Consider the following 20,224-nt stretch of genomic DNA (forward strand, 5'->3'; position numbering starts at 1 on the left):
GCACATACATATTTCTCTGTCCCTTGCTGGAAACAGGTTTTCTGTGAGTGCTGCAGGTGTGGCACCAGCAGGGCTGTGGGCAGGTATAGGGGCAGGCGTAGCTGAGCATGACCAGCCCTTACACTAAGGCACTGTGCCCATAGGGCTTGGCACGGGATGGGCACATGGCTGCTGTGCCCTGCAGGATGGGAGAGCTGTTCCAGCTGTCTCAGCACCGTTCCTGATGTGTGGCTCAGCATGAAATACGGGATAGGGGGATGGGGAAAGTAGGGCTGTTCCTGTCTGTCCTGATCTGGAGGGGCTGAGGGAGACGTGTGGAGGAAGATCCTCAGCATGGCAGCAGCAGAGGGGCTGCAGAGAATGTGAATCCCGTTCATGGGGGCATAGGAAATAACTTTAATGAGGTTCTTTGTGCAAAATGTGTACTGTCACTGGGGAGAAGAGGAACAGGCTACAGCTTGCCCCATTCAGAAGGTGCTCCTCGCACCCCATGGCCGGGGTGGAACTGCCCCCAGTGCAGCAGCACTCTGACCTCAGTGATTAAACCGAAACATGACTCAGATGAAAGCAGATTTGTGCAGTGCTGGGGGCTGCATTCGTCACTGCTCTGGCTCTGAACATGCTTTTAATTAGTATTCTGCTGTGGGTGGGAAGAGCTGACTCTTGAGCTGACTGTATTGCTGCCGGATGGGGTGAGGGCACCTCGGGGCGGGTGGGAATTGGGCTTTTCTCCTCTTTGAGGGCTGTTTTCCCACAGCTGCTGGAGCTCAGCACGTCCCATGGGGTCTCCTCTGTACAAAGACGGCTCAGGCTTTCCTGGAGAGGAGCAGTGTCCCTGGTCCAGCATCCCATGCTGACAACAAGCTCTCGGGGTGAAGGCACTGAGTGCAGGGGGTGATGTTGGAGCTGCTCCATGGCAGTGAGGTTTCCTTGTCCCCGTAGCAAGGCAGTAGGCTCTGGTGGTACCTTTGAGTTGCACATGTCGCAAACATATCTCATATAACCTGATCTTTCCTTTCAAACCGGTTAACCCCCATCACACACATTTCCACAAGCTAATACTGCTTAAAAAGACAAAAATGAGTTTCCAGGCATCCTGCTCCCATGGTTTGGGACCGGACAGCTGTGCTCGGAGGCTGCAATCCCGCTCACATCTGATCCTGCTCTCTGCCTTTCCAGATGGCTCTGGTGGCAGCGGGGTGCTGCTCGGCTGGGGGCAGCTTTCCCCAGCAGATGGCTGTTTTCATTAGCCCACAACTTTCTACAAAGCCTTAACTGTTAGTGCCACGGGGCTCTTTTCTTCTTCATTAAAGAAAAGGAAGAGTCTGGTTGCTGTGTTGATATAGGGATGAGTGCATAGGAAAGGAAGTGCCATATCCTAGGTAAATTATTAATGCTGCCCTTACAATAGCCCATGGAAGTGACTAGTAGTGATTGCAACACCTGATTGCAATGATGTGCTAGGCAGGGCCTGAAGCAGGCTGGGAGAGCTGTGCATGCTGTGAGAAATCTGCTCAAATCCTGAACAGGTGGAGTGTTATAAATCCTACTGATGATCATTTTGATTAAGCAAAGTACCACCTGTGGATACATATGTATGTTTGACACATATGTGTGTGTGTGTATACAGTGTAACACGGTGCATATGTTGCTGCACACATAGTTGGTCAGAGCAGCATGGCAGAAAGCAGCTCTCAGACCAAATGCAGGAGAGGACAGAGCACCTCTAGTGGTCCTCAGGGCAGCGTGGGATGTTCCACATGCCTGGGCAGAAGGAAAGGAAAGGTCCAATACAATGGTCATTAGAAGAGAATGTGCTATTTTATCTTCTATCAAGGTGAGTCTTTACAAAGCAGGAAGCAGGACAGCAGGGTTGGTGTTGCTTCTGCTCACTTCAGCTACCTTTTTTGCTTCAAGATTTTTGGTGCTGCTCCTATTCCTGCATAGCACCAATGCGTGTAGTTTGCTGCATGTGCTGTGGGATGCTGTCCCCGGCTGCTATGTGCTCCTAAAACCACCTGCAGCATTGTCACTGCTGTTTGCAGCATGCTCTGTGCTGCTCCCAGCTTGTTCCTGGCTGCCTGCTCCCTCCTGGCCGGTGCGTGCATTCCCGCTGTTGTCTGAGGCACGTCAAGGTATGAAACATTATCCATTTCCTGATGTCTGCTTTACATTTGCTGGAATCACTGCTCATCCCTATTAAATATAAGCCCGCTGTGGCACACCTCCCTCCTGGCTGTGCAGTAACAAGGTACACACTGCTGAGTGTGCCTGACCCTGTGCAAGAGCTGCCCTACCCCGTGCTCCCCAGGATGGCTCACAGCCTCCAGCAGCACAATTCCCATGCTGCCAGGCTGAGGGAGGACGGTTCTCATGCAAGTCAGGGCTCTTCCAAGGTCCAGCATACCACAATGCTGAGTAGAAGCAAGTACGTAGTTAGGGAAGTATGTCTGGGTCAACACATGTCTTCTGTTGCCTTAATGAGCTCAGAAGCACAATATCTTTGTCCTGTTGGCTTCTCCGCGTGGTGCTTGAGTGGTGTAACTAATGCATAGAATTGCTTGTTAGGGAGCAGTGATACCATTATAGGGCTGGTTTGAGACCTGAGAAAACTCAGGTCAAGATTTCATAGGGCTGGATTTTAGAGCTTCATGGAATATCTTGAGTTGGAAGGAACCCACAGGAGTCATGGAGTCCAACTTGCTCTGCCCCTGATTTTCTGTGTACCCATTGGAAAACACACTTGTGCTCCCACTGCCTTGGGATTTTGGGGAAGGATCTTTGGGTGTCTGCCTTGTGGCTGGCGGTGAATGGAAACAGCTTTGCAGGTAAAGAAAATGAATTAGTTTTACAAGCAATAATCATGCAGTAAGCCTGAAAGAGGATTTTATTTTATTTTTTGCTAAGCCTGATCCATGTCCATGTGAAGCTGGTGCTACATGAACAGCTCTGTGTCAATTTTGTGACTCCATCACTGCCAGATACCTCATAAACGAAAGCAGAAGTGCTTGGAGTGAATTCTGGGATCCAGGGAACCGGATGCTTGGAGAGATAAGCGTGGTTCCTGGGATGTGAGATTGGTGAGATTTCCTTTCTGTAAGTGCAGGACATGCTTTTTGTTAGTTTCTTTTTCTGCCCAGGGTTACACGTTGTGGGTTCTGAGTTGTGATGCTGGTGCAGTGGCTGGCATGAGCAAGATGTTGGGGCCAGGCAGTGCTGAGCTGGGAGTGCTCTGTGAGAATGGCTCCGTTCCTGGTGTTGCTACAGCGCTGCTGAATTGAGCCTGGATCTGGTTGGAGTACTGACCTGGAGACAAGGTCCTGATGCTCTGTACTGAGATGAAGGGAACTGCTGAGGGTTGCACATATCTCCTACTTCCCAGTGCAGAGACCTATTTACTTGATTACATTTTCCTTAGAGAAGAGGCCATTTAACCTCCTGTCAGGGAGCTGCAGGGAGGGATGAGGTTTCCCCTGTGCCTCCTCTTCTTCAGACTAAGCCCATCTCATTCCCTCAGCCTCTGCCCATAGGAAATATGCTCCAGACCCTTCATAGCTCCATTGCCGCTCTCTGGACGTGCTCCAGGGCTCATCCCAGAGCCTCCAGCCCCAGCTCCCCCCTTGGCACAGCCCCTTCAATCCAAGGGCACTGTCCTGGTCCCCGCGTCGCCGGGACACGCTCTTAGGGTGGCAGCCGTCCGCTGTGCCCTGCTCGGGGCCGTTAGGTGGCGGTGTGGGCTGCGCTGCGGTGGCCGTGGACCGGCGGGACCCAGAGTGGGTCAGGATTAAAGCTGAAGCAGAAGGGAGTGATGTTGTGGCGGCTGGGAGCTGGGTTTGGGATCCTGCTCGTCTGCTAAATGTCTTCGTGTCCTTGTGTAAATCCTTTAACGCGTGAGCTCCAGCTTCCCGTGTGGAATGTGAGGTAGACCAGCACTTCACCATCCTCTTCTAAACGGCTCTGAGGGCTTCCCAGCTCTTAGCTGGGAATTTGAGGTGCTGGCACCCCTGTGGGGGGCAAGGATGGGGCTCCTCATGGAGTGGGGACAATGGCTGGGGCTGGTCTGAGCTGTGGGGCTCAGCAGTAGCGGTGTGTTGGGCTGCAGTCATGAATCCTTCCTACCAGGCCCATCTTTTCATCCATGCTGGGAAGCATGGGCCAAAGAACAAGGATATGGAATTTATTCCTGTTGGACTTGAAGTTCTTCTGGTGGGCAAAGAAGGAGCAGGCAGAGTGCCTGAATTTCTTACCCTTAGTCTCCTTCCCCTGACCCTACAGCATCATGGCTTTGCTTTCTTGCTGCCCTTTTCCTCATGCCTTCTCTTGCCTCCGTGAGGTCAAAGGGAAATTGAGTGAGCAAAGCTTGTAGAAATATTCACCAGGAGGGCTTGTGTTTCGTGGTGTATGGGGTAGGAGCAAAGCAGAGAATCTTAGATTAGATGAACTGCTGGGCACTGATGCAGGAGGGATTCAGTATATAAAATATCTAACATTTCTTTACCGTTTTGTGCAATTCAAGGAGAGAACTGCTCACAGCCAAATTTGGCTGCCTAAAAGGGCCTTGTTGCCACCCATATTGGCAGCTGCTTTTCAGGGAATGGCCCTCCTGGAAACTGTCAGGGTTGGGGAGCAGATAGATGGTTGTGTTTGGGGTATTTTGTTTTCCAGAAAACTTTACAAATCCCCCATGGGTGGAGAGAGAAAGTGAACTGTGGAAATTAATTGTGTGTCTCGTGCTCTGAAATGAAACACACCCTGGGGAAGGCAATATCCTTCACGGGAGGAACAGCAGTGTTGGCCACAGACCAGGAAACCCTTCCCTCCACACTGCCCCATACACAGGGGATGAGCACTGCAGCAGTGCCTGGATCCCTGCAGAAGGGCTGTACTGGAGTCCAGCTTATGTCCCTTTGCCCCTGGGGACACCCATGGCCTTTTATCCCATAGTCAGTTCCCAAACTGGGTAAGACTTCTGGGTAACTTCTGGTGTCCTGTGCTCACTTCTGTTGCTGCTTCCTTGCCTAGGAGCTATGTGTAGATCTATGGCAGCTGCTGTGGATGCACCATTGTCAACCACACCAACACTACATAGGGCTATGTCCATACCATTAAGACTGTATTTTGGGAAAAGGGAAACTTCTCTGCCTGCGGGGTCTGGGGGCAGCTCAGAAATGAGGCCCTTTGCCTGCAGTTGGAGAAGAAACCTAATCTTGCCTGGCACACAGATGAGGAGCTGAGCATGCTCAGGTGTGGAGGAAGGAGACAACTAAGAGTGGACAGTGTGGGGAGAGTTTGGTCATGGAGGCTGAAGGGATGGGAGCAGCTTCAGGCTACTCTGAGCTGGGGGATGGAAAGATGGAGTACGTTTATTGGGAAAACCAGATGTGAGAGGCAGGACGAGCATCGGAGTGCTTTGCAGCAGTAGGAGTGGGGCTCTCGATGAACTCTCCCTTTTTTGGCTTGGTGCCCTCCTCCCACTCCTCTCGTTTCCTCCCAGCAGAGCTCAGACCCCGATCCATTGCTGGAAGAGCTCTGCTCTCCAGCTCCACAAGGAGCCCCCTGCAGGGGGGAGTTTTGCTCTGCCTTTAGGGTGATGCAGATACTCAGGGAGTGTGAGCAGTGTGCAGACAGCGGCACTAAGTAACCACCCAAGCACAGCAACTCACCACTTTTCCTCCTGGGGTTCCCTCATGCAAGGCTGCAGCTCTCTGGACAGCCACTGGTGCTCTGTTCCTCGTTGGAACCGCTCTGTGCCCTGATAGAATCAAGCATTGTGCAATGCCAGTAATGGGAAATCCGGTTCTGTGTCAGAAGTCCCATTCAAAGGCACCTTGGCTGTGCTCAGGACATTCTGGCTGATGGATTTTCCCATGAAATAAGAAGTGCTGGCTGTTGACGTACGAATGTATCCAAAGTGAAAGCTTTTACCATCGCATTTTACAGCTTCTGGCTTAAAGCCCTTAGGGCACAGTGGTGTAAAACCAGGGATAGCTTCAGAGGGCAGAAGCTGTCTGAACTGGAGGAATTCACATTGTGTGATGAGTTGAACTTCAAAGCTCTGCTCCTCCAAACTAGTGTATTTTAAACAACTACCAGTTTAGCATCTCCCTGCCGAGATGCAAAGAAATAGAAATAAACGCACTGCTGGCTGAGGCTGTGGTGAATGTGTGGGTAGGAGAGCTTTCATGCAAGCCTGTATATCACTTCAGCCACCTAAAACACCCCCATCACAGCCCTCTTTTTCATTTTGTATGGACCAAAGGCACCATGCTCAGGCTTTTCCTCTCCTTGGAAGTGTAGGAGTGGTGTTTATCTCTATGCTGGCAGGCAGAGAAGGATGCCCCACCTCTGGGAGCTCCCAGGGCTGGGTGGAGCGGGGAAGCAGGACGTGGGCTTCGAGGATCTGCGTTCTGTGGGCTTGCCTCAAAACCAGGGCACTCTGAGACATGGAATGTGTTTCCAGGGGCCCTGGGGAAGGAGGGTGACAATAAATCTGGGTCATAAATAATGGCCCCTTGCCCTTCTAGGGATGTTTGACACACTGTGCTTTTCTGACAACAAATAGAGCAATGGGCTGTAATCCTCAGGGGCTCTTTTTGGCTCTCAAGCTGAGAAAGCTCTGGCTCCAAGCAGGCTTGGCTGCGAGGAACTCCCAGATCTGGGTGTGAAGATCGGAAGGGAAAGGCAACACAGCACAGATAATACATCTAGGGCTGTTTTGATTACCAGGCTTAGAGATTTTGTTGTCCACAACACTAAACTGTGACCCTTGGCTCTGTCAGGCTGCTGGGCGATGCCTGACTGTCCCAGTGACCCGGCAGTGAGAGGCACCCAAGTGGAGTGCAGACCAAGCACACCCTGTGTGCATAACAGGTCTGACTGCTGTGGCAGGAAACTCATCCTCAGGTGCTAGTGTGGGCTGGGGGAGCCCTGGTGATGGGAAGAAGATAGGCAGTCCCATCTGGCTTTCAATGTGGCTGAAAGATAGTTATAGTCTTGTAAACTATGAGACATGCAAAAAGGTCCCCAGCTTTGGGAGCTGTGCAGGAAGCTGAGCCAGCAAGGACACCTTTACTGTGTCTCGTTTGGGACAGTTCTGGCTACAAGAAGCCCTATTCAGCCCATTACTCATCCTTCTTACACACAGAGCAATGAGTCCTTCCCAACAGACCCTGGCCGTGCCTCTCCTTAGGGCTTGTGCCCAGTCCCGCTTGCTGTCTCCTTACAAGATGAGCTTTTTATTTCGCTTTATTCCTTGCCAGCCTTCCTTGAGTTTTGCCAGCTCTTCTCCTTATTAGCTAAAGGCTGCTAGACATAGAAGGAAAGCACTGCCTGTAACGTCCCTTTAAATGCCTAATTCAGGAAAATAGAGAGAATTGTTTGCTAGCACTGCGAGGGGTGTGCTGGGGGAGATGGGATGGGGATGGGATGGGGATGGGGACGGCTTGTCTTCACATTCTTAAGAACACAGATACTCGGCATTTCTGGCGTGCGAGAACGGGGCTGGACTATTGCCTTCTTTAGCTGCTGGAAGCCATCCAGGCTGCCAGTTCCTGCAAGCTCATCCTGTGGTTTAGTGGATAATACTGATCCTTGTTCGACTCCCACGCTTTTGTGCCTTGCAAGCGGGTAGGGGAGGCTTTGCAGGGCTTGTACAGATCCCAGCTGTGGAAAGCAGCATGAACACTCATTATGCTTTGGAGTACTTGCTCCATGGTTTTAATAAAACGTTAATTGTTACTCAGGGATGGCCATGAGAACCATGGCAGGTTGTGGCTGACCGGTGTGTCTGCAGGATGGAGGGTGGTGGTTGCAACTGAGCAGCAGTGGCTGTTTCTATGAACTTAGCAAAGCATCTTCCTAAGAGTGTTTAAAGGAGTTCATCTTCTGCTGACATCTCTGCTAGGATGGTGTTGGTGTCAGGACATGGTGCAGGGAGCAGTTGTGCAGTGGGGTTTCTGTGGGCAAGAGGTGATGGTGGCTTTGGTGCTGGGATGTCCCGTGGGCTCTCTGCCCAAATTGGCTTCAGGGTGCAGCTGCATCCTCCAAATCAAGTGCAGAAATAGGACTTAAAGTCAGATGGGGCTCCTAAAGCTGCAAACACCAAAGCTTTTGGTCACATCTGACCTGGGATGCTGTCACAACCTCAGGCTAAATTAGTATCCTCATCATGTCCAGGTGTGGACAAGTTGGAGGCTTCTGCAAAGCACAGGCAGCGCATAACAGAGCAGGATTTGCAAGCGAGTTGTACGTTTCTGCTTGTGATCCAACTAATCAGGGAATATGTAGCAGATATATGAGGTGAGCGGATTGAGGTGTGAATGTGGCTGGCAGCGGACACCGATCATGGATTAAACATGTGCATGGCAAGAAAGAGGCTTTCTTGGAGCAGACAGAGAGGGCTGTTGTTGCTGTGCAGCCATATTCATCACCAGCCCCAATGCTGACATCGTTATCAACGTGTTTATATGAAGCTTGGCTGCAAAATAGCTCATCGTCCTCAAGATTTTCCAAGTGAGTCTGTAGCTTTACTAAATGTTTCTTTTGCTGCTCTGCCAGAAGCTCTCCTGAGGCGGTGAAGGAGGAATCCTGTGTGGCCAGACCCATCTCTGGCCCAGAGCTCTGATTTCTGTGTGTCTTAACTCTGCCTGCAGACTGGTGGTGACCAGCTGGGCACTTTTTTGTCCCAATAGTCATAGAACCATAGATTGGTTGGAGTTGGAAGGAACCCCTAAGGGTCATCTGGTCACACCCCCTGCACTGAGCAGGGACACCCACAGCTCCATCAGTGCTCACAGCCCATCCCCTGACCTTGGCTGTCTGCAGGGATGGGGCACCACTGCTTCTCTGGGCAACCTGTGCCACTGCCTGTGGTGTAAAAACTTCTTCCTTACATCCAGTGTAAATCTGCCCTTTTTTTAGCTGGAAACCATTTCCCCTTGTCCTGTCACAAGACTCTGCTAAAGAGTGTGTCCCCCTTCTCTCTTCTTGCTGCCCTTGAGGTAATGGGAGGCCACTCATCTCTCCCAGCTCTTCTCCAGACTGAACAGCCCCATCAGTCTCAGCCTGTCCTTGTAGGAGAGCTGTTCCATCCCTTGAAGTGTTTTCAGAAGGTCTGCAGAAGCAAAGTGAAGCTCTGGCCGTTTTTCCCCTTGTTTTAGTATATAAGTTATCTGAATTGGTCTGCCCCATTATTACATGTCTTGGAATAACAGCATCCTTTCAGCTTACAGACAGAGGTGATGTGGTATGCAGGTATCCCAGGATCTCATTGTCTGATTCATTTCTGGGTGTGATAGCAGCAGCCACAATTCACGGGAAGAGGCATTTGGACCCACTCCCTTTTCCCTGCTGGTGTCAGGGGTGTGAGCAGAGTTTGGACAGTGTGCTGGTGGAGATAACACAGCCCTGTAGTGTCACTGCACTGGAGCCTGCCCAGCCCTGGGCAGGACTGGACCTTGCAGCGGATGGACAGAGCCTTTTCCTGTCCAGAGTTCACATTGTGACAACACCTCATGGAGCCAAATGGGAGCTGACACCCGCAGCCATCCCATCCTGCCCAGGTGCGTGTCCAAATGGCAATGTACTGCTGGAGAGCCTCCAGCCTGCCCCAGCCCTGGGCCCCCAGCTCAGAACCTTCCCATCCCTCTGCTGGGGGTTTGGCTGTGAGGAGCTGCTCCCCCTCTCACACTGTTCCCCTCCCTGCTCCAGGCTGGCTGTGTGCCACCTCACTGAGCTGGTGCTCAGCCCCCAGGCCCCTTTCCATCTAGGGCAAACACTGAGAGGCAGAAGGCTGCTTTTGGCCTGCCCTGCAGCAGATCTCTGTGCTGTTTTTGGATCCTTCCTCATGGAGGCTGAAATCCCCCATTTCTCCCACCTGTGTGTGCTAGTTGCCATGGGGAATACAGTGCTGGGGCTGGCATCATTGAGGAAGCACTAAGTGTCCTGCCCTGGCCACAGCTCCATGCTGACTGTCTCTGTGTCCCCCAGCAGAAGGGAGGGCAATTAGATTTAAAGCAAAGACAGACTCTGCCCACACTCATGGTCTTGCTGCAGGCAGCTGGTCCAGCTTTGGGTACTCTGGGATGAGTGAGCCCTCTTTCCCATTTGCACTCCCCTAGCCCAGGAGTTTGCTATGAGCTGATCTTACCTAATTTTGTGTGTGCCCACGGCTGAACTGTCTGCACTGAGCAATTCTTGCAGTGGTGGTGATGGAGGTCCCCCAGCCACCCATTAGCATCAACTGCAGGGTTGACACAGGATGGGCATCAGCAACAATTCTCATCCCAGTGGAGGGGAGGGAGGAGGTTTTACAGTGGTTTTGCAGGGGTCCTTGTGCCCCACCTCCATCACTCCTGGCTGGAAGAACAAGAGTGGTCAGTGCATTGTGATTGTGGATCACTGTATCTCCACTACAGCTCTGGGGCTGCTGGTGCTGTGTGCTCCCAGGGGGATCAGCGGCTGTTCCACATCATTTTCAAAGGAAAGTGATGTTGGTTTTCCCTTCACTCCCCTCTGCCTGCCCTCGTTTCCTTCCCTGTCTCAGTGCCGTGCAGGAGCTCCCGGAGGAAGCAGAGTGGGTGTGGGGCTGCGGCTGCTGTGGGAATTGTTCTTATTGAGCTGCTTTCTGTCCACAAAGAATAATAATGATAAAATCTTTGATGGTAAAAAGGGAGAAGAGGGGCTGCTGCTGCCCTGCAGCCTGATCCGTGGTGCTTCCTGGACCACTGCTGTGAGTTTTTAGGGCTTTTGTGCTGCTGTGGATTTCATTGCGTGCTTGAAATATCTCAGAGCCAGGAGAAGTAAGTGGGGGCTGGTGCAGGGAGTGGGAGCTGCTGGAAACAACCCATTGGGAAGCATGGGAGAAGTATTAAGAAAAGCAAGTTTCCTGCCATTAGCTGGTGTATATGGCTGGAAAGTTTGGGGTTGAAAAGGTTGTAAGCAGGCAGCTGAAAGAAGCAGAGGTACGTGTGCTCACAGAGCATGCCATGGTTACAGAAGAGCCTGGCTGCAATGCACAGGACTGATGTCCTGGGTGCTGAGTTCCTAATTAGGAATTAATGGGAAATTTTCAGGAATGAGGAGCTTGAAGTCCCAGCTGAAGCTCATCTCCCCCTTTTCCCATGTAACCACCATGTGGTGGAAGTGGCTGAGGGCTGCCCAGTGCTGGGAGTGGGCACTACAATTTCCCCTGCAGCCCTGCGCAAGGGCTTTGCAGTTGGAAATGTGCTGTGCCACAAGAGTTAAGCCCATATTTAAGAACTGGGTTATGCAGGTTTTCTGCTTGGAGTCTAAAAGACTGCATTTCCCATTTTCTTAAGAGGGTCTAACTTGAAAATGAATGAAAAGAGCAAAGGTGATGGGTTGGGGCTCTTTTGCTGCCTGAGGTTCAGTCGGACATGATTCATAGAATGGTTTGAGTTAGAAAGGAGTCTTGAAGGCAGTCTGATCTCACTCCCTGCAGTGAACAGAGACACCTGATCAGGTGCTCAGAGCTCTATCCAAACTGACCTTGGGTGTTCTCAGGGATAGAGCATGCTTCCCATGAAGGCATCCTTTGTCCTTTAACCAACATGAGCCATGTTTCCCTTCCCATTCCCTGTCTGCTGCATTGGGGACAGCCCACAACCCCTCATTGCCCCGCTGCATCACACTGCATTCTCCAACGAGCAGCAGTGCCCCACCTTGACACCTGCATGGCTTTTTGTACTTTCATATCATGGAAGTCCCATCATTGCTTCCATCACTGGCTGTTAATATCTTCTCATTTCCAGCCTGCAGCTCTTACTGACCTGCTTACACCATCACCAGGGGTTGGCTTTGGATTCAGTGTTTTTGTTCCCCTGGCAACAGCAATCTCTGCCCACGGTGCATCCACCAGTGATGTTTCCAGCAGTGACACCCCATGTTCTGTCCCCCCTCCCCCTGCTGCTTGTTTCTATTGGGGCTGTGTACCCAGGATGACCTGAGATCAGCAATTTCCCCTTTGCTGCTGAAAGTACCTAATTTGCTGCATCTCAGGAGTGCTCTCACTGCATCTTGTTGGTAGCTTGTGGCCGTGCTGGGACCCACAGTGTGCTGATGGCTTCACTCCTTTCGTGAGCAAAGAGCATTGAAAGCCTTTAGGTACTGTCCTTCAGTCCCTCTTCCAGGTTTCACCCATTCCTGTTTTCCAGCCTCCAATGTCTCTCAGCTCTTTTTGTGCTCCAGGGGATGAGGTCTGGCTGCATTTCCTCCACCCAGCAAACCGGCCAATTGCCCAGCAGCCTCAAATCAGCAAACCTGTTTTAAGCCTTTCCCATGATGCAGGTTTCCTTCCAAAGGAAGAGATGTGTGACCAGCACTGAAATACAGCCGTCCTCTCTCTGCTTCCTACTGCATTGGAAGCAGGAAGGGTCTGAATCTGGGAAAGAGCATTTTTCATGACACTTCCTGCGTCATCAGCAGGGCTGGGATCACGCGTCATCCACATGAAAGCACAGGCAGAGGTGATGGGAACGGTGTCTGTGTTTCCTGTCCATTCTCACAGTCCCATCACTGGTACCTCCCAGGCCTGGCCCCGTCCTCCTGCAGCATTCTCACTTAGGGAGGTGGATGCTGTGAGCCTCAGTTTCCCCACCTTTAAAATGGTGTTCATAGAATCACAGAATATCCCAACTTGGAAGGGACCTATAAGGATCTCTACAGCTTTTTCCTTTCTCCTCTTTTTAGTTTTTCTCTATTTTCTTATCCCCCTCCCCCCAATTTTTCTCTTTTTTTCTCTCTTTTTTAAACATCTTCTTTCTCAGAACAATGTGACTTCTCATTTCCCTCACCTTCAAAACGGGCTTTATATGGGTTGCTGCGCCTTTATTGCTGCACATATGCAGTTATCCTGCACTGGTACTGCATGTGTGTCAGCAGCCGCAAGCTGGGTAAGGGGCACATCCACCATGGGCAGCAAGAAAAGGCATTGGGTTTTCAATAGAAACACTGGGAGCAGCTGAATACTGTTATGAACCAACTACACAGTACTTTTGGTCAGTAATTCTCATAGCGTTTCATTAGAAGCAGCCAGACTCGTGAAGAATTCTGTTTGCTAATTAAAGGAGGAGGTGGAAGAGGAAGATGCTGGGGATGAATGACTTGCTGTTGTGAGCCGGATCATTTGGTTCTTGCAGCCACAGTGACTCATGGCACCTCGTCTCACCGGGTCTGACGCTCATGACTGCAGCAGATTGTGGGTCTGATAAGAGCTGCTTAGAAAAAACCCTGACTTGTAAGAGGGAGAAAATCTGCCAGAAATAATGCTTTTGTAGCAGCCTGCAAGCAGGCTTCACAGTGCTAATTAATATGAGTGGGTAGGAAAGTCCCCTTTCTGCCTCAGCCTGTCTTGGTGAGGGTCCTTCTAATGCTGATGCCTTCTATTTCCATAGGATGTTCTCTCTCTTGAGGCTTTTTCTCCTTGAGGTGACTTTCTAGGTCTTTTCTGCATGGATGGGCATTGTGGTTCCCCAGACCCAGCATCAGGACAGAGGTGGTGACAAGAGCCCAGGTTTCTGCCAGCTCTCATGGCATCGTGCTGCTTTCAGCTGGGTATCTACAAGTCATCGACCTGCAGATCTCATCAGCTGCGTTTTCAGGGACAGGAAACCACTTGGGGGCCAGCAAAGCAACTTTGCAGGAAGCTGACGGCGCATCGGAAGGGCTGAGAGATGATGGAGAGAAGGGCTGGGCAGCTGGTGCCTGCAGTGATGTGGGCTGTGTAGGACACAAGTTGCTGTCACACTGTGAGCAAAGCCATTTTTATCACCCTCCTCCAGCCAATGGTTTGTACAACAGCATCTAGACCAGCTGTCAGCCCATCACCACCATACTGCTAACCACACCACTGTGACATCTACCCTGTTCTGGATACCTCTAGGGACAGTGGCCCCCCTGCCTCCCTGGGCAGCCTGTACCAGTGCATCACCACTCTTCCCAAGAAGAAATTTCTGCTAATATCCAGCCTGATGCTGATGAGGAGCTCCAGACACAAAGTGCAATGAACCAGTGGTGCTCCATCCCTCTGGGCTGGGTGCCTGACTTTATTGGAGCAACACAACATCAAGCTCTTGGGTTCAGGATGTAGCTAGCAAACTCAATGACCTGGGATTTGGTTCTTAGCTGTGGCCTGGATAGGAAAGTGATTTTTTGGATCCATAAAATCCTGACAGTATCTGAGCCAGATAAAAGTGAAGAAAGGAGAGAGAAGGGTATGCTGAGCTCCCAAGGGGCGCTGTGCACTGGGGTGAGCTGTTTACATACCTTCCTGCTTCAAATATTTACTGCAAGAACTCTGGATATTCTTGTTATTCATTGCTGTACTTTTCCGTCTCACTCCCCCCTTTCCGTGCTGTAGGTGCATGTGGGTGCAACCCTTCCCCTTCAGGCAGCTGGTCTTAATGAACATGGACTCCTATGGTCAGGATTTCATGCTTCTTGGGGCTCTTCTCCAGGTCTGTTGGTTCATAAAACCTTCATTAGCAGCACAAGTTGGATCCATGGCGATAGTGTCGTCCATCCTTAGGAAATAAGGAGCAACACAGGCACTAACGCAAAGTGCCCAAACTCTTCTGCAGAAGAGCTCTGAGCTTCCTCACATCTTTCTAAGGCTGACCCTTTTCACTGGGACACACACTGCTCCAAATCAACCACACAGTCATTCTTGTTCTTCCTGTGCTTCACTTCTCATTGCCTCTGGTGGATCCCATCACAGACCCTCACTGTTCCCTACATGATGTAGTGCAGAGAGGCCCACCCATCTCCAGCACTGGGCCTGCTGCTGAACCTCATGGGGTTTGTAGAGGTGGGCAGGCTCTGAACATTACAAATATGCTGCTTGGTTCTTCCTTGCACTGACCTTATTTTGCCTTTTTTTTCCCCCCATTTTACACTCACTCTGAATGACAGTGAACCAGGGATCAATGATCCTTAATAACCCAATCTCAGTAGTGCAGCTCCAGCAAAGGGACCCATCGCCTATTTCTACCACAGCAGCTGTTTGCTTTGCAGAGTAACTAAGGTGAAGTATTGACATCTACATCTCTGCTTGCTTGGAATGGATTGCGGATGCGGCTTTGCGCTTGACAAGAGAGAAAGAAAACCTCTTTCTGTTGAAAATCAATACTAGCAGTGTGGTCAGCCAGCAATGGGCACCGTGGGACCAGCATGGACCTGGCACTATGGGAGCTGCAGGCTCAGCCCAGCCCAGGCTGGATCTTGTGCTCTCCTTTAGGAAGCCCAGAGCTGCTGTCTGTACAGACACTGCATCACACGATGAGGCATTGATATTTCCGTGCTTGCAACTGCACAGAGGTGCAGAGTGTGCTGCTCTGCACACTGTTGTGGTGTGTTGCTTTCTGCCATGGCTAAGTGCGTGCACAGTGAAAGAGCAGAGTGCTCTTTATGAAGAGGAGGAGGAAAACCACTGCCCTTACCTTTAGAACTCAATACTTCTATATTAAAGATGCATTCTCCAGACTAGCTAAGCAGTTTTTATGTTTTAAAGTAATATATTAAAACCTCAAGCTATTAAGTGTATGTAAAATCTAGGTCAGGAGTGCTCTCAGCTCAGCTTTATTATTATTATTATTATTACTCTGCAGTTTTTGGAGCCTGGGAAATCGGTGCTATTGGTTTCGTGTTCTGGGTCACATGTGCTATTGGGAAGGCTGTGGTGTTTGGAAGTGGGAAGGCTGTACAGTTGAAAGTACAGCAGAAGTGATGAAACGTGCTGCAGAAATAGACATAAGCAGCACCGCTGTTTTGCATAACTTTTCTTTATGGTTCACCCGAAATGGTGGTTTGGAGGGGACTTTATAGAACACCCAGTTCCAACTCCTGCCATGGGCTGGCTGCCCACAGCTTGGGCTGCCCAGGCCCCCTCCATGTCCTCGGGCACCTCCAGGGATGGGGCATCACAGCTGTGGCCAGTGCCGGGGCCTCACCGCCTCTGGATAAAAGATTTCCCCCTTAAATACAAGGAGTGGAGAGTTGCAATTATGGAACCGAGTTGAGCTCACTAAGAGCATCAGCTCATCAGTCCGGCTTGGTGAGGCACCCCAGGGAAGACAGACTGAGGGTGTTGCTGAGGTTGGAGGGGATCTCCGCAGCGCACCTGTCCGGGACCCCGCTCTTACCTCGACCCATCGCTGCGCTCCGTACCCTCAGTCCCGGCACGGTTCTGCTCGGGGCGCGGCGCGGTGACGGGCGCGGGGCGGCAGCCAGTGTGCGGAGGGGGCGGGCGGGGCCGGGCCGGGCGGGGCCGGGGCGCTGCTGCGGGCCCGGGGCCGCGGGAGGCGGCGGCTGCCGCTCGCCCTCCGCCATTCATTCGGCCGCATCGGCGGCGGCAGCGCTCAGCGCCCGGCCCCGCTATGGCCGACCCGGCCGTCAACGCGCACCTGGAGGGCATCATCTCGGACTTCGAAGGTGGGTAGGGGGCTGCGGAGCTGTGTGTGTGTGGGGGGGGGGGAGAGTGAGCGAAATGTTGTGGGGCTGTGGGTGACCGTAAAAGTGAAGTGCGGGTGGGGGATCCCCGACCGCCGCCCGCATCCGCCCCCCCCCCCCCCCCCCCCCGCCCCAGTGTGCGGGATAGAGGTGGGCGAGGCGCTGCCCCAGCTCTTTTGTTTGGAGCGGACTCGCCCCTATCTACTAGCGTAGGATCGTACGGGACGCTTTTCTCTGCTGCTTTTTTTTTCGAGTTGGTTTACGCAGTTTTTCAGCCTTAAAACGAGTCTGTGACGCAGCGAAAAGTTTGTGAATCCTCAGGCACCAGCCATTCTGTGAGTTCCCAGATTTTGGATAAAAGCACAGCCTCAAAGTAGCCGTGAAGTGGATAATGAACCCAAGTTTCAAAGATATCCCTAGCGGGAGCTGCTTTAGAAAGCTTTGCGTTTGTCGGGTGGCAGAGCTCCAACTGCCCGACGGCGCTGCGCGGTTCGGTGCCGGGGGTCCCCTTGCAGCCCGTGCTTGGAGGGATAGATGAATGCCTTCCCCTGGGTGCCCGCTGGCTTTCCAGTGAAGGGAGGAGAACATAAGCAAGTGGGAATTGTGCTGCTGCCCACGGGGCTTGTGGTTCCAGATAGGCTTTGAGGATATCTCTGATGCAGCCATTGAAAGGGGGGAGCTCATCTCCCCGAGCAGGGCTTTGGAAAAGCTGCAGCGTCCCCACACTCAGTGTCCTGGCAGTGCCCCAAACTCAGCTCCGTGCAGCGGTTTTTAGAAGGAAGAAAAAAAAAAAGGAATAGTAGAGATGTGGGGGCTGTGATGAAAGCTTATCCAGCGGCCGTGTGTGCTGCTATAGGCTGAGAGAACTTCACCGCCTCCTGGTGAACTCATTCTTGCATTCTGCGAAGGAGCAAAGTATTGTTTTTCCTGCTGGGAAGCCTAAAACCCCTCGGTTCCTCTTCCAGGTCGGGCAGGAAATGGGTGGCAGGGCTGGGGGCTCGGCGGGCTGTCCTGGGCTTTGTGGTGCTGTCACCCCGAGCTGCAGCCCCATCTGTGCCCCCTCTGTGCAGCCTCTGGGCTCCCTTCTGCAGCCAGAGTGGGGGCGGAGGGTGAGAGGGAAGCTGAGGGAAGCCACATCCTGCAGCAGGGCTGGGGGAAAGGGAATTGGGGCATGGAGCAGCTCTAACACACCGTGGGTTTGTGGCACTGGGCTCGTGGGTGAGTCTGTGAGTGCCCTCCAGGGGCTTGGGAGCTTCCCCAAGTGTTGGTGTGGTCACAGCCTACCTCCATTGCATTTAAATCCCTAAGGAATGAGAAACCCCAGGGAGCCCTGAGGCTGCTTGCTCTGAGCTGTATGCGTCCTTCAGTGGCACTGTTGTGCCCTTCCTCAGTCCCTGGGGCTGTGTGGTCCCTTCACTATGACATGGAGAGGCTGCAGGAGCCTTGCCCTTCAGCAGGGATCCAGGCCATGTTTCTCAATTTAATTAATTCTCTGGGTTGCACAGCAGCTTCCCAAGAGCAGGGCAATTAGGTTTTGGCCTGCAGGGCTGTAGATGCAGTATTCAAGTCTGTCAGGTGAATATCTCAACCTGCAGCCAAGCAGGAAGGATCAGCCAAAATTACCATGCGGCTGCGACACTGGATTGCTGGCAGCCAGAGCCCTCTGTGCTCCTGAATCACTTTGTCCCTGCATGCTTCTCTCCCAGCATCTCTACCCCACAGGTGCCTGAGACTGCTGGGTTACAGCAGGCAGTGGTTTAGGGGCTGGGCTGTGGGCTGGAGCTGACACCCTCAGCTCTATGGAGGGTGCAGGGGCCCTTTTGGAGTAGGGAGGGATAACTAGTCCAGCTTACAAGTCAAATCAATGTATGAGGGGGAACACAGCACAGCAGGCTGTGTCCTGCATGTGATGGGGGTGACCACATCCAGGCACCTCCATATCCACCAGGTTCCTCAGCACAGGCACTGAACCCATTTCTTTGACTGGCAGGAGTTTCCATGCTTTATCTGGAGGAGAGCAGCACGAGGTCTTTGCAGTTTGCCAGTGTTTGCAGAACATTGCAGCTCTGGGTTTATGGATGTTGGCAGATCTTCAGCAGTACTGCCAGTTCAGTTCTGCCTGAGCCCTGTACCTGTCAGCAGTGGGACTGGAGGCCTGCAGCAGTCATGTCTGGGTTGTGGCACACCATGTGTTGTATGTGAATGTTATAAACCGTCCTTATCCCACTTGAACTGAGCAATGGTGAGGTGTGGGTCTGCAGCCCTTCTGGTGGGACAGTACAGAGGGGAGTGCACCCTGCTCATAGGTTTTGGTTGGTGTGATCCTCCTGCATCCCATGGTGTGCATAAGGACCTGCTATGTAGGGAGAAGAGCCCATCATCCCTTGTAGAGCACAGCCAGCAGGGAGTTGAGGCTCTTTGTGCTGGAAATGGCTCACAGCAAGCAATGCCAAGCTCTTTGCCGGCGCTGTCAGTTAACACCAAATCTGTTCCTTTGTAACGATGTTGAAATGCAACATTTCCTAGCGGATACAATCAGCAAACAACAGCCCTGTGGGGCTGCAGCTGCCAAAATCACGGTGGGGTTGGAGGCAACTTCATGGCTGGAACCTGGGTAGAACACAGAGGCTGCAGCTCTGACAGCACCGAGCAGCCTGAGGGGGTGGCCCTGCTGCACAGCTGCTGCCCCAATGCTAATATTAGCAGCAGCAGAGGGATGGTCACAGCACTATGTGGGTGATGTGCCTTGAGTGCAGTCCCATGTGGAGCCCAGGGAGGGGATGGCTCGTGTTTCCCTATGCGTCCCTCCCTCTCTGTGGGCCTTCATGGTGAGATCTCATGGGGCTGTGTGACGAATGGTGTGCGAGGCTCAATGCCTGGAAAAGGAAATGCAAAAACTTTTTCAGATCGTATTTCAGATCATTGCTGCCCTAGGAGTGAAATGAAGCTCCTGGACACCAATTGTTATATTTCCTGGGCTGTCCCTAAAACCTCATGCTGTGGCCAATCCTATCTGACCCTCCTTCATCTCCATCTGCTTATGACTGCGTTGCTCCCAGATGTCCTTGCAGCTCTGGGTTAAGCTTTGCTGAGAGTTTTCTCTCTTTTCTCTTCTTCCCATCCACATATCTGTGCCCCAGTCAGGTGGATGGGAGCTCCCTGCCAACTCAGCACTTCATGCAGAGGTTCAGAGAGTACTGGTGGAAGTCAGGAGCCATGTTGTCTCCAGCACAAGTGCTCTTTCATGTGCCAAATGGAAAAATCACCTCTGCCTGGATGCAGCAGCAAAGATTTGCAGTTGTGTGTTGTTTTTTCCCCATGTATATTTAGTTCCTTGGGAATACAGAGGTTAGGAGGGAGTGGGAAAAGAGAAGCACGGGATGCGGATCTCTCTGTCCACGTGAGCTGGGCTCTGGGGAGAGTCTTTGGCCCATGGTAGAATGTAGCATCGCCCAGAGATCAGTGTTTACAGCCATCAGATGCAGGGAGGGCTGGGCTGTGTGTCCTTAGGGATGGGCAACCACTGCAGCACAGAGCAGAGTGTCCTTGGCTCTGTGTTGTCTTCCAGTGCTGGTGTTACTGGCGAGCTCTCAATGTGCAATTAAGAGCCATCTTAAAGTGTCACACTGTCCCTTCCCTTTGAAAGATTCCCTTATGATCAGACCATGGGTGAGTCTTTGCACCTGGGCCAGGATACAACTTTGGCTGTGCCCACGTTATGCTGGTGCCTGGGTTCCTCCAGGTCTTGGTGCGCATGCAG

The 20,224-nt window shown here is 52.1% G+C and overlaps 1 protein-coding gene across 3 annotated transcripts in view; it reads left to right on the forward strand.

Moving 5' to 3' along the window:
- The window catches only part of SEPTIN9 (septin 9), an 89,514-nt gene that overhangs the window by 27,842 nt on the left and 41,448 nt on the right, over window positions 1-20,224 (forward strand). Inside the window, exon 1 of one of the 3 annotated variants that reach the window (XM_015880019.2) lies at window positions 16,290-16,446. The exons of the other annotated variants lie outside the window; for them this stretch is intronic. Coding sequence (XP_015735505.1) covers window positions 16,392-16,446 — 55 coding nt within the window. The 5' untranslated portion in view covers window positions 16,290-16,391. Of the gene's footprint in view, window positions 1-16,289; window positions 16,447-20,224 lie in introns of those variants that run through there. 3 annotated transcript variants of the gene reach the window in all.

This window comes from Coturnix japonica, chromosome 18 (genome assembly GCF_001577835.2).
Source record: "Coturnix japonica isolate 7356 chromosome 18, Coturnix japonica 2.1, whole genome shotgun sequence".
Lineage (NCBI taxonomy): Eukaryota > Metazoa > Chordata > Aves > Galliformes > Phasianidae > Coturnix > Coturnix japonica.